The sequence below is a fragment of the Talpa occidentalis genome, unplaced genomic scaffold, assembly GCF_014898055.3.
Source record: "Talpa occidentalis isolate TD23 unplaced genomic scaffold, MPIMG_talOcc4v2.1 talOcc4.14, whole genome shotgun sequence".
Classification (NCBI taxonomy): Eukaryota; Metazoa; Chordata; class Mammalia; order Eulipotyphla; family Talpidae; genus Talpa; species Talpa occidentalis.
The window spans coordinates 25,331,941-25,345,753 of record NW_023601433.1 but is presented as its reverse complement, the minus strand read 5'-3'; the positions used below and the strand labels follow the sequence as shown (position 1 = coordinate 25,345,753).

The following is a 13,813-nucleotide window of genomic DNA, read 5'->3' as shown; positions in this document are numbered from 1 at the left end:
TACCCATCTACACTCATGTATATATTGTTAAAACCATGATGAAAGTAATAACCATAAAGAAAGGAAAATACTCCCTGCTTCAAAGCCACTTGTATATATATATATATACAAGAATTGGGGTACAGGCCAAAATTGTGGGAGGTGAGAGGATTCACCAGGGACAGAGTGAGATTCAAAAAAGGGGGTCTGACTGAAATACACTACCGAGGGGAGCAGCGGGCGAGACAGGAGATGTCTGCCGCACCATGTGGGTCACCTCCCTGACAGGGGAATCTAACTTGTGCTGCAGTGACTGCAGATAGCTTCACAGGTTGCATCTTATGAAGATGTGCCACCCGGGAGGCCCACATTTTTAGCATTTTCAGGGAAGTAAAAGTCATGGGACAGAAGATCCTGGGATACTTCAATTTGTCTAAATGAAATGGGACTGAAAAGAAATAGGAACAACACACTGGTGTGAAAAAAAGGATATGGGAGGGAGCTACCTGATGAGTTCTCCCCCTGAAATCACCAGAGCCTAGAGTCAAATGAAAAAATTATGTTGGAACACAGTGATTTCCATCGAGGCAGACATTGTCCATGAGTCTAAAGAAGCATGTGTCATTATTATAGAGTGAAAAATCTTTGTAACCTTTAGAAAGCATGTTTGGAGCAGGCATAAGACAGCCCATTACTGATGAAAGTTCTAGAATGAAAACAAGATATACTGGAGATACGTAGCTCTGTAAGTCTTAAAGAGCTCGTGGGATATGGTTGGGTCACAATTCTTCTAGTTTGAATAGTTGATAATACATTATAAAGATTATTTGGTATTTCTATAAAAGTCTACTTCTTTTCCTACCACCTGCATGTGCCATACAATGGTCAAAAAAATTGACAGAAAAATTTTAAAAGCATGGACGATCAAACAAGCTGACATCCTCTAATGCAATTCCATTTATTAAATTAAATCTATTTATTGTATTAATGCATATATACTAAAGAGAAATTAATATATTTATTGCAATACAACTGCTCCAGAGTCACTAAACTAAGGGATGTAGCCTACGCCAAAAAAAAAAAAAAAAAAAAAAAAAAAAACCAAAACCTGGATACAGGACTACAGAAATGAGTCTACTAGAAGGGAAGTACGAGACATTGGGGGATTAGAACAAAACAGGGAGGGGACCAAGGTCTGCAGTAAAGCAGATGCATTGGATGCATTGGTGGTAGGTGTCAGCATAACATTCATCTGATGAGGTAGTAACTTATCCCCCAAATAATACACAGACTGGAAAACATGCTTCTCTCCAGGAAGTGACAAAAAACTCATTGGTCCACATCATTCAAATTTTAGTATTATTTGCCTGATAATGGTAACATCTTTCCCCCTGGGCCTCACAGCTTCAATATGCTGTTTGATCAGAAAGCAATCACGGATAAATTTCCGTGAACCTTAAAGGAATAGCACATTTTTACCTGGTGACAGTCTCATCTGGTTTAAGTCTCCTGCTGTCTACCTTCACTGGAAATACAACAGCAGGCTTCACACTGGCTTGTGGCTCAGATTCTGATTCTGATGAAGACCATGTATCACTTTGGCTTTTATTCTTCTGTGTGTCTGGAACCCTATTTTACAAGAAGAAGCCATATAAACCGCATGGTTTCTAAATAATGTACTGATAAAGTATAAACAAAAAATTGTTAAAAATTCCAACATTACCCACCTTCACTCCCTGATATATTCTTAAAACCATAATGAAGAAACAACCATAAGCAAGGAAAACACCCCTTGCTTCAAACACACAAGTACAATTTGATACAATGTGATCATTAAGAGGACATTTATGACATGCTGGAAGTGACTTTCTCCTCTGGTTCACGTCTCCTGCCATTCACATTCACTCGAATACAACAACAGGCTTCACACAAGCTAGACCCTCAGATACTGATGAAGGCAACTAATTGCTTTGGCTTTTCTTCTGTTTGTCAGGCACCCTACTTTAAAAGTGCAACCATGTAAACCTCAAAGGATTCTAAGAAATCTACTAATAAATCTACTAATAAATCTACTAAAAACAACTATTACAAAATTCCAACACTTACCCATCTACACTCCTGTATATATTGTTAAAACCATGATGAAAGTAATAACCATAAAGAAAGGAAAATACTCCCTGCTTCAAAGCCACTAGTACTATTTGATACAATGTGATAGTTCAGAGTACCTTTATGACATGTTGTAAGTGAGCACCTGGGAGCCATTACAGAGGTTGAAACAAAAACAAAGCAGGTCACCAGGCAAGGAGTTGGGGAAGAAATCACTCCACATGGAGATAATAACAGAAACACTAGGCTAGGGCACACCACATCAATGAGTTTCCTGAACGTTAAACAGAGAGAACAATACACGGAGATTTGAGTGCACCCAGATATTTTGAAAAATACTGAATGCAACACTCAAAAGCCTTGAGTTCACTATAGAGAAATACTGATGCTTAGACAAGAGAATTATAATAAAATGTGGACAGTTCCTGGCTCCGGTTGGTTTTTTTTTTTTTAATTTATTTATTTATTTTTACAAGCACTGGGTATAGTCTGAAGCCCAGAGCGTAAGAGAATTCACCAGAGCCACGCAGGGAACAGAACCGGTAGACTGAGGAAATACACTGCTGAGGGGAACAGTGGGCATGGCAGTAGAATCTGTGGTACCATATGAGACACTCGCTGGTGGCTGGGATCGAACCAGCTCTGCAGAGGCTGCAGGCAGCTTGGCCGACCAGCGCTCAACTGCTGTGCCACCAGGGGAAGCCCCCAGGTTGTTTTTTCAATGTAAATGTGCATGAAGGGGCTTAAAACTAAACAAACAAACAAAAACAACTCCGATACAGGACTACAGAAATGAGTCTACTGGAAGGGAAGCAAGAGAAATTGGGGGATTAGAACAAAACAGGGAGGGGCCCAAGTTCTGCAGTAAAGCAGTATGGATGCATTGGTGGTAGGTATCAGCATAACATTCATCTGATGAGGTAGTAACTTATCCCCCAAACAATACACAGACTGGAAAACATGCTTCTCTCTAGGAAGTGACAAAAAAGTGATTGGTCCACATCATTCAAATTTTAGTATTTGTCTGATAATGGTAACATCTTTTCCCCCTGGGCCTCACAGCTTCAACATGCTGTTTGATCAGAAAAGCAATCACAGAAAAATTTCCTTGAATCGTAAAGGAATAGCTCATTTTTACCTGGTGACATTCTCATCTGGTTTAAGTCTCCTACTGTCTACCTTCACTGGAAATATAACAGCAGGCTTCACACTGGCTTGTGGCTCAGATTCTGATTCTGATGAAGACCACGTATCACTTTGGCTTTTATTCTTCTGTGTGTCTGGAACACTAATTTAAAAGAGTAAACCATGTAAACCTCATGTTTTGTAAATAACGTACTAATAAAGTATAAATAAAAAATTGTTAAAAATTCCAACATTATCCACCTTCACTCCTTGATATGTTCTTAAAACCATGATGAAGTAACAACTATAAGCAAGGAAAACACTCCTTGCTTCAATCTCACAAGAACAGTTTGATACAATGTGATCATTAAGAGGACATTTATGACATGTTGTAAGTGAGTACCAGGGAGGCTGTAATAGTGGGTATAAAAATACAACAAGACACCAGGCAAGGAGCTGGGGGAGAAACCATATGACATGGAGATAACAACGTAAGCACTAGATAGGACACATCACATCAATGTGTTTCCCAAATTTGACAGGATAAGAATAACATTTTGAGAGTTGAGTGCACCCAGAAATTTTGAAACATATTGAATGCTACTCTGAAAAGATGAGTTCACTGTGGAAAACTATTGATGCTTAGACAGGAGACTAATAATTAAATGTGTACTGTTCTTTGGCTTTTGTTTTAATAATGTAATAATGTGCACCTGATTGAAAAATATATGGGAACATATACCGGAAGAATTCCGAGAAATTCTTGTCAGTGAAATAGATTTACTTTCAAATATTCAATACACATATCTCGGAAATGACTCAGAGTCATCCAAATAAGTTGTACCTCATCAGTTTCCTGTACTAAGAAAAGCAATTTGGATTTATCCATGGACAAAAAAAAAATGCCTTTCTGACCTGAGTGATCTACTACCAGATACCCAAAGAGGAGCCCAGCTGCAGGTGCAGTGAGCACATGCCAGGCATTAAGATAAGATCTGAGCAGAAATAAAACTTTGGACACCTTTAGCATTTTCAAGAAAATAAAAGTCACGGGTCAGAGGATCATGGGATACTTCAATTTGTCTAAAGGAAATGGGATTGAAAAGAAACAGGAAAAACAGACTGAGATCAAAAAATAAGAAATGGAAGGGGGACACCTGGTAAGTGAGGTCTCCCCCTGAAATTTCCAGAGCCTAGAGTCAAATGAAAATATTATATGGTGGGACAATGGTTTCCATTGAGGCAGACATTGCCCATGGGTCTAAAAAGGCATGTTTTGTTATCATAGAGTGAAAAATCTTTGTAATCTTTAGAAAGCAAGTTTGGAGCAGGCATGAATGGGCCCATTACTGGTGAAAGTTCAAAAGTGAAAACAAGAGAAACTGGGTATAGATAGTTCTGTAAGCCTGAAAGAGCTCATGGAATACACAATTCTTCTTATTTTAATAGTTGCAAATACACAGTAATGATTATTTGGTATTTCTTTAATAGTCAGCTTCTTTTCTAACCACCTGATGTGACACACAATGGTCAACAATGTGAAGGAAAATTGAAAAAAAAAAAAAGATCATTACAGAAATTATATCTTGATTGCATTTCCTTTTATTGACTTGAATCTATTTACTGAATTTATGAATTGATGATGGATAGATATTAAAGTATTTACTGCACTATGTCTCCTGCACAGTCACTAAGCTAAGGAACTAGAAAACTGAAAAAAAACAGAACATACGACTGAAGCACAAGGTGTTGGGAGGAGAATAAAATAGGGGTGGGGCCTAGTGTCTATAGTAAAGCATTATGGGGCATTAGTTGTGGATGTCAGGCACAACAGTCACCTGATGAGGTGTGTACATATCCCCTAAAGCACACAGAGGCTTGGAAAACAACCCTGCCTTGATGAAGTGACAAAAACACAATGATCTACATCATTCGACTTTCAGCAGTGTTTGCCTATAATGGTGACATTTTTTTGCCTTGGCCTGACAAAAACAATCACAGCTAATTTTCCTTGAACCTTAAAGGAAGAGTTGTTTTTACCTTGTGCCATTCTTATCTGGTTCATGTCTCCCGCCGACTACATTCACCGGAATCACAACAGGCTTCGTACTGGCTACAACCACAGATTCTGATAAAAATGCTGAATCACATTGGGTTGTCTTCTTCCCATTGTCAGCAACCCTACTTTAAAAGAAGAAACCATGTAAACCTCATGTTTTCTAAGATAAAGTGTAATGAAACAACTTTTACAAAATTCCAACATTATCCACTTCACTCACTGATACATTCTGAAAACCATGATGAAGTAATAACCATAAGCAAGGAGAATACTCCTCGCTTCAAAGCCACATGTACAATTATGACACAATGTGATAGTTAAGAGCACATTTAGGACATGCTTTAAGTGAGCACCTGTGAGGCTTCACACAGCGGGTAATAGAAATACAGCAGGCCACCAAAGGTATGGGTGGAGAAACCACTCTACATAGACAATAGAACGTAAACAGTAGGACAGGGCACACATCACATCTCTGTGTTTCCTAAACTTGAAAGGGAAAGAACAATAACTGAGAATTCAGTGTACCCAGAAATTTTGAAACATTTTGAATGCTACACTGAAAAGTCTGAGTTCACTGTGAAAACTGATGGATGCTTAGACAAGAGACTAATTAAATGTGTACTGCTCTTTGGCCTTTGTGTTTTTTTAATGTAAAAATGTGTACCTAATTGAAATAGTACTAGGAACATATATTTAGAAGATCTCTGATAAATTCTAATGGGTGAAAAAAGATTTATTTTTGAAATATTCCATGCACAAATCATGGAATGACATCAGTGTCATGTCCAAATTAAGTTTCCCCTACCCAAAACAACAATTTGTCATCTGTCATAGACAAAAATAATTGCCTTTATGTCCTCAGTGACCCAAAACCACACATCATGAGAGGAGCCCCAGCTCCAAGTGCAGTAAGTGCAGATCGGGAATTAAGATATCTGTAATGTAACTATAACCTTGGACATCTTTAGCATATTCATGGAAGTAAAAGTCATGGACAGAAGACCTGGGATACTTCCATTTGTGCAAAGGCAATGGGGTTGAAAAGAGGTAGGAAAAACAGATTGAAGTCAAAGCACAAGAAATGGATGTAGGATGCCAGGTAAGTGAGTTCTCCCCTGAAATTACCACAGCATAGAGCCAAATGAAGAAATTATGTTGAAGGAGAGTGATTTCCATTGAGGCAGACAGAGCTCATGAGTCTAAAAAGCCATGTGTCAATATCACAAAGTGAAAAATCTGTGGCAACCACTAGAAAGTAATTTTTGAAGCAGGAATGAGTGGGACCATTACTGGTCAAAGTCCAAGAGTGAAAATGAGAGAATTTTGGGATAGGTAGTTTTGTAGGCCTTAAGAGCTCATGGCATACTATGGTAGGTCACAATTCTTTGTTTGACTAGTTTGGAATACACAATCATGATTATTTAGTATTTCAGTAATATTGGTAATAGCCTACTTCTTTTCTAATCAGCTCCATGTGACACACATTATCAGAAAAGTAAAGGGAAATTCAAAACTTCATAGGATCATTAAAGCAAATTAATTAAAAAATTCATATGATCATTGAAACAAATTCATATGATCATTAAAGACTCCTGATTGTGTTTCCATATAGAATTTAATCTATTGAGCTTATGAATGGATGCAGAAAGATATTAAAGTATGTATGCAATGCATCTCCTCCTCACAGTCACAAAACAAAGGTACTAGAAAACAAGACAAAACAAGCCAAGAATATAGGACTACAACTGAGTGCACTAGAAAAGGATCACAAAGCATTGGGGGTTAGAACAAAACTAGGAGGGGACCAAGGTCTACAGTAAAGCAGTATGGATACATTGGTGGTTGCTGTTGGCAGTAATATTCATCTGATAAGGTGGGAACATGTCTCCCAAAACATATGCAGGCTTCAAAAACAATGTTCCCTCTATGCAGTAACCAAAACTCATTGGGCCATATCACTCAAGTATTAGCTGTATTTGTCTGATAATGGTGAGGACTTTCGCCTTGGCTTGACAAGTGCAATATGCTGTTTAATTTCAGAAGAGCATTCACAGCTAATTTTCCTTGAACCTTGAAGGAAGAGTTGATTTTTACCTTGTGATATTCTTATGTGGTTCCCATCTCCCACCATCTATATTCACTGGAATCACAACAGGCTTCATACCGGCTAGACCCGCAGATTTTGTTGAAGGCCTTGAATCACTTTGGCTTGGCTTGTTCTGTTTGTCTGAAAACCTACTTTAAAGGAAGAAACCATGTAAACTTCATGGTTTCTAAGAAATCTACTCATTAAATATAATAAAACAACTTTTAAAAAATTCCATCTTTATTCATTGATATATTCTTAAAACCATGAGGAAGTAACACCCATAAGCAAAGAAAATACTCCTTGCTTCAAAGTCACATGTACAATTGTGATACACAATGTGATAGTTAGAGTACCCTGTAGGTAGCAACTAGGAGATTTGACAGCATAGGCAAAAAAGAAAACAACAAATACAGCAAGTCACCAGGGAAGCAGTTGGAGGAGAAATCTCGCCACCGAGATTACAATGTAAACAGTAAGATAAGCACATCACATCTCTGTGTTTCCTAAGGGTCATGCTTAAATGTTTGGACATGTACCTCATCAGTTTCCCCACCAAGAACAAGAATTTGGCATCACCCATGGACAAAAAAATAATTGGATTTGTGAGGTGAACGGTCCAGTACATACACCCAGGGATCTGAGAGGAGCCTTGGCTGCAGATGCTGGAATACATTCCAGAAATTAAGGTAAGGGATCTGATCTATAAAATAATTTATCAGATCATGAGCATATTCATGAAGTAACATTTGAGACAGAAGATCCTGGGAGACTTCCATTTGTCTGTAGGAAATGGGGTTGAAAACAAATAGGTAAAACAGACTGAGATGGAAGAACAAGATATGGGGGGGGGCATCTGATAAGTATGTTCTCCCCTTCAAAATACCAAAGCCCAGAGTCAGATGAAGAAATTATGTTGGAGAAGAGAGAGTTTCATTGAGGCAAATAAAGCCCATCCATATAAAATGGGATCTGTCAATATCTCAAAGTGGAAAATCAGTGGTAAGCTTTAGAAAGCAATATTGGAGGGACCTCCCTGGTGGCTCAGGGGTTAAGTCTCAACACTATCCAGCTATCGCCAGCCACTGTAGCATGAGATTGATCCCTGCCCAGGGAGCTATCCACCTGGTGCAGCTGGCCACCCCTGTCTTACCTGCTGCACCCCTCAGCTGTGTATTTCAGCAGATCTGCCTGTTCTGCTCCCCATTCTGTCTCTGGTGAATCCTCTCAATCCCTACACCTCTGGCCTATACCCCAATTCTTGTATTCATAAAAAAATAAAATGAATACTTAAAAAAAAAAAGCAAGCAAGCTTTAGGAAAGTACATGTATAGGAAAATTAAAGTCTCCTGAAGGCATTTGCATTGATTGGAATGATTATATCTATTGAATTTATGAATGGATGCTTAATCAAAATTAATGTGTTCATAGCAATACATCTCCTCCACAGAGACACTAAAAAAGGAACTGGATAAATTAAGCCAAAACAAACCAAGATACAGGACAAGAGGAGGGAGTCACTAGAAGAGGAGCACAAGGGATGGGGGGATGGGAACATTAGGGGGGAGCCTAAGGTCAAGAGCAAAGCACTAGGGCTGTTTGGGTGGTGGATGTCATGTGGTAATATAGCACCTGATGAGTGTGAACTTACTCCCTAAATGTTACACAGACTTGGAAAACAACATTCCTTCTATGAATTGACCAAATGCTCACAGGGCAAGCTGTCCACCTTTCAGTAGTATTTGTCTGACACTAGTGATAGGTTTTGGCCTGTCCACTACAACAGGCTCTTTCATTTCAGAAAATCTGTCACAGCCAGTATTCCTTTAACCAGAAAGGAGGAATAGAGATTTTACTTTGTGACATTCTCATCTGGTTGATGTTTCCCATCATTGACATTCCTTGGAACTACAGCAACAGGTTTCCTAATAGATAGGTCCAAAGATTCTGAAGACCTTGCATCACTTTGGCTTTCCTTTACTACTTTCTTCTGTAGCTCAGGTACCCTACTTAAAAAAAGAAATTATGTAAGTTCATTTTGTTTATGAAATCTACTGATAAAGAATAATAAAACACTGGGCCTCCCTGGTGGCGCAGGGGTTAGGACGCAGCCTGTAAAATGATCCACACCCACTGCAGCACGAGTTCGATCCCCAGCCAGGGAGCAACCCACGTGGCTCAGCAGACCTCTTCTGTCTCACCCGCTGCTCCCCTCAGCAGTGTATTTTACTCAGTCTGCCTGTTATGCTTGCCACTCTGTCTCTGGTGAATCCTCTCACCTCCCACCCCCAACTCTGGCCTGTACCCCAGTTCTTCTATGCATAAATAAATAAATCTTTAAAAAAAGATTATAAAACCAATTTTGCAATATTCCAAACTTGATCCATTTTCATTTATTGATATATCTTAAAACCATGATGAAATAATAACCACAAGCAAGGAGTATGTGATAGTTAAGAGTATATTTGATACAATGAGATAGTTAAGAGTATATTTATGACATGCTGTAAGTGAGCACCCAGGGGACTTGAAAAGTGGGTACAAAAATACAGCAGGTCATCAGGCAAGGAGTTGAGAGAGAAACCACTCCACATGGATGTAACAAATACAAGGATATGGCACACAACATCCATTTGTTTCCTATACTTGAGTGGGAAAGAACAAAACATTGAGAGTTGAGTGTTTTTTGAACACATTGAATGCTACAGAAAATTTGGAACATATTAAATGCTCCACTGAAAAGTCTGTGTTCACTGTGGGAAAGAAATTAAATTTAGACATGGATCTATTAATTAGATGTCCAGTATTATTTTGAATTTGGCTTTCTGTGTAATAATGTGCACCTGTTGAAAAATAGCATTAGGCCTATATAATATAATGGAAGAAAGCCAAAAAATATTTCATGGGTGAGAGCAGATTTAGTTTTAAAAAACACATACTTGGAATGATATCATGTTCATGAACAACTAAGTTGTACCTCATCAGTTTCCCCTACCATGAATAAAAATCTGGCATCACCCATGGACAGAAAATGACATTCTGGGATCTTTGTGTTCCAGCACCATACACCAAGATATCTGAGAGGGGCCACAGGCACAGGCACTGTGAATACATTCCAGGATTAAGATAAGAGAACTGCAGTGTAAGTATAAATTTGGGGGTCATCAGCATATACAAGGAAGTAAAGGTCATAGGAGAGAAGACCATGAGATAATTTAATTTGTCTAGAGGTAAAATGGAGTTGAAATGAAATAGGAAAAACAGACTGAGATGGAAGAACAAGATACGTGAGGGGGACACCCAGAAAGTTCTCCCTCTGAAAATAACTTCTGAGTGTCACATGAAGAAATGATGTTGGAGGAAAGAGATTTCCATTGAGGTTGATAAAGCTCCTGGGTTTAAAAAGGTATGTGTCAATTCTTTAAACTGAAAAATCAGTGGTGACCTTTCGAGACCAATATTGCAGGATGGGTGATTGGGAAAATTACCAATGCAAGTTCAAGAGTGAATTCCAGAGAAAGTGGTAGATAGACAGTCCTGTAGTTCATATTAGCTAAGTGGCATGACCAGGTAGATCCATTTTCTTCCTGTTTGACTGTAGTCTGCAAAACCCTGTCATGATTATTTACATTTTTCAGTACTCTCTCTTTTTTTTAAATCACCTTCCTGTGACCCTCAGTTAAAACAAAAAAAGACAATAAAAATTTAAAAGAATTCATAAAATCACATCGCAAAGACTCTTGAAAATGGTCCAATTTATTAAATACAACTTAGGTATTCAATCTATGAATAAACATCTATGAAACAAATCATCTCCTCTCCAAATCCCTAACAAAAAACTGGCAAACATAAAAATAATGAGAATATAGGACTGAAGAATTCAGGCTACAAGTGAGAGAATGTAGGAGGGATGTGAACACATAGGCAGGGGGGCCCAATATTCAAGGATAATTCAAGGATATAGTGCTCTGCATGCTTTGGTGGTGTGTGTTGTGAAGTAACATACATCTCAAGCAGTATGAAACCATAAAAAAAAAGAAGTATGAAACTGTGCCCTAATTCATACACAAGCTTATAAATCCATGTCCCTTCTATGAAGAAGTCAAAAACTGAATGGCCCACATCATTCACCGTTCAAAATTATTTGTCCGAGGGGGCGGAGCAACATGGCGGCGAGGAGACACTGCGAGTAAGATCTCCCATTAAGAAAAGTGAATAGGGAGGAAAAGCGGCAGGTCCCAGTGAGAACTGGGACACGGAAGATAAACGGGTGACTCCAGCAAACTGCCCGAAGAAGAAAGTTGCCATAAAAGAGGACCAGAAGGGAGGAAAGCACAGAACCCTGCTCCCCTCCCCCGCCCACAAAGTCCGCACTCTCTGACCAGCAGAGAGGAGGAAAAAAAAAAAACCAAACTAAAACGACCAACAAGAGCAAACTACGCAGCAAGCGGGACTGGGAGTGGAAAGGAACTATTGCAGCCACCACAGCCCGTGAACGGGAGCTGTGGAGAATCCTGCAGGATTCGCCGCGGAGGTGAGCTCCAGGAGCCATTAAAGAGAGACCCCGCCCCCCAGGAGGAGACCAGCACCAGCACACAGCCCCAGGCCGCCCGGTAAGCTTGCGTGGAAAAGCGGCGCGCTGGAAAAGCAGACGGGGAACGGAATCGGGATTGCGCGGAAAAGCAGCGCTCTGGAAAAGCAAGCGCAGATCGGGATCGGGATCGCGCGGAAAAGCAGTGTGGTTGAAAAGCAAACGTGGATCCCGATCGCAGCTGCCCAGGTCCCCGCGCCTGCGACCTAGGCTTGCGGGGAGACGCGCGGAGGCCCTCACTGAGTGAGCAGGAACCAGGCGCCCAGGCACGGGAGCGGGATTCAAAAGGCGCCATTCCCGCGCCACTGAACTGGGCTACAGCCCGCGTCCTGGAACTGAGGGCTTTGGAACTGAGACCCGGGGCACGAAATTAGGGGTGTGGGTTCCCCACGACGGTGGGGCACAAGGCAGACACAGCACCCCAAAGCCGTTGAGGTTTACCCTACCATTCCTGCTCTGTTCCCTGTCCCATTGGGTGGAAAATCAGCTTCACAAGGGCTCTAGGAGAGATCTCTGGCGCCACCTAGCGACTTGAAACCAGCACTGGCTCCTGGAGGAGCCAGTGGCCAGCTGGGGAGTTAGCCCATGCCGGGCCCCTTCCGACCAGTAGTCTGAGCCCACAGGGGGAGCGAGCACCCACAGCCGGGGCAGACCAGGCACGCAGAAGAGTGTGCTGAGACCGGATGCGCAGGGAGTGTGTCCCACATCACCATTTTAGAACAAGGACATTTCTTCAGTAAAGACTACCTGCAGAAGGATTCCTCAGGAGCCAGAGGTGAGCGGGGGAAGTTCGCCCACACCAGACCCCCTCTGGCCTGCAGTCCAAGCCCAGAGGGGGAGCAGGAACCCACCACTGTGGCAGACCAGGCGCACAGGGGAGTGTGTCCCCACATTGGCATTTTAAAACAGGGACCTTTCTCCAGCAAAGTTTGCTTGAAACTGACATATGGCTCCTGGAGGAACCAGAGGGAAGCAGAGAAGCTCACCCAAGATGCCGGCCAGTCCCAACAACACAGTGTCCCAATGCATACGGCAAATTAGAAAACAGACATTAGGGAGTAGAAGAACCACACGCAACCTAGCAACTCCTCAGGGAAAAAGCACACCACAAAAAGAAAACCAGCCCCCAGATTGCAATGACAGTAACTTGGAAGAACTTCTGAGCCTTCCAGAAAGAGAATTTAAAATTGCCGTGATTAAAAAACTGACAGAAGTCATAAAGGAAAACAATGATAAGGGAAAAATAATCAACAATCAGAAGAATAAAATTGAGTCCCTAAAGAGGGAAAACAATAGTCAGAAGAATGAAATTGGTCCCTAAAGAGGGAAGTAAAAGAAATGCAGGAGATCAAAGAATTAATGGAAGAACTAAAGAATTCTGGGAAAAGCAATGAAAGCAGAATAGATGAAATGGAAGAACGAATAAGTACTCTTGAAGACACAGAAATAAAAAGAACCAAAACAGAAAAGGAAAGAGAAGTACGAAGGAAAAAGAACGAAGAAAGACTTCGGGAACTTTCTGACTCCATGAGGAAAGGAAATATAAGAGTTATAGGAATACCAGAAGGAGAGGAGAGAGATGTAGGAACAGAGAAAATATTCAAAGAGATAATTGAAGAGAACTTTCCAAATGTGAAGAAAGAGCTGAAAATTGATATACAAGAAGCAAGAAGAACACCAAACTTCCACGACAAAAGGAAAAATACAGCAAGACACATAATAGTAAAGCTCCCAAGAATCCAGGACAAGGAAAAAATAATGAAGCTGACAAGAGGGAAGAAACAGATAACATTCAAAGGAAAGCCAATCAGGCTGAAATCAGACTTCTCCGAAGAAACACTACGGGCAAGGAGAGAGTGGAGGG

General features: G+C 40.5%; 1 protein-coding gene across 1 annotated transcript in view; it reads right to left on the bottom strand.

Annotated features, from left to right (window-relative positions):
• Positions 1-13,813, bottom strand: part of LOC119244464 (ankyrin repeat domain-containing protein 26-like) — an 85,955-nt gene that overhangs the window by 34,538 nt on the left and 37,604 nt on the right. Inside the window, exons 7-11 of the mRNA XM_054694867.1 lie at positions 9,215-9,367; positions 7,367-7,510; positions 5,254-5,397; positions 3,227-3,376; positions 1,459-1,608 (exon numbers count right to left, since the gene is read on the bottom strand). Of these exons, the coding sequence (XP_054550842.1) occupies positions 1,459-1,608; positions 3,227-3,376; positions 5,254-5,397; positions 7,367-7,510; positions 9,215-9,367 (741 nt within the window). The remainder of the gene's footprint in view (positions 1-1,458; positions 1,609-3,226; positions 3,377-5,253; positions 5,398-7,366; positions 7,511-9,214; positions 9,368-13,813) is intronic.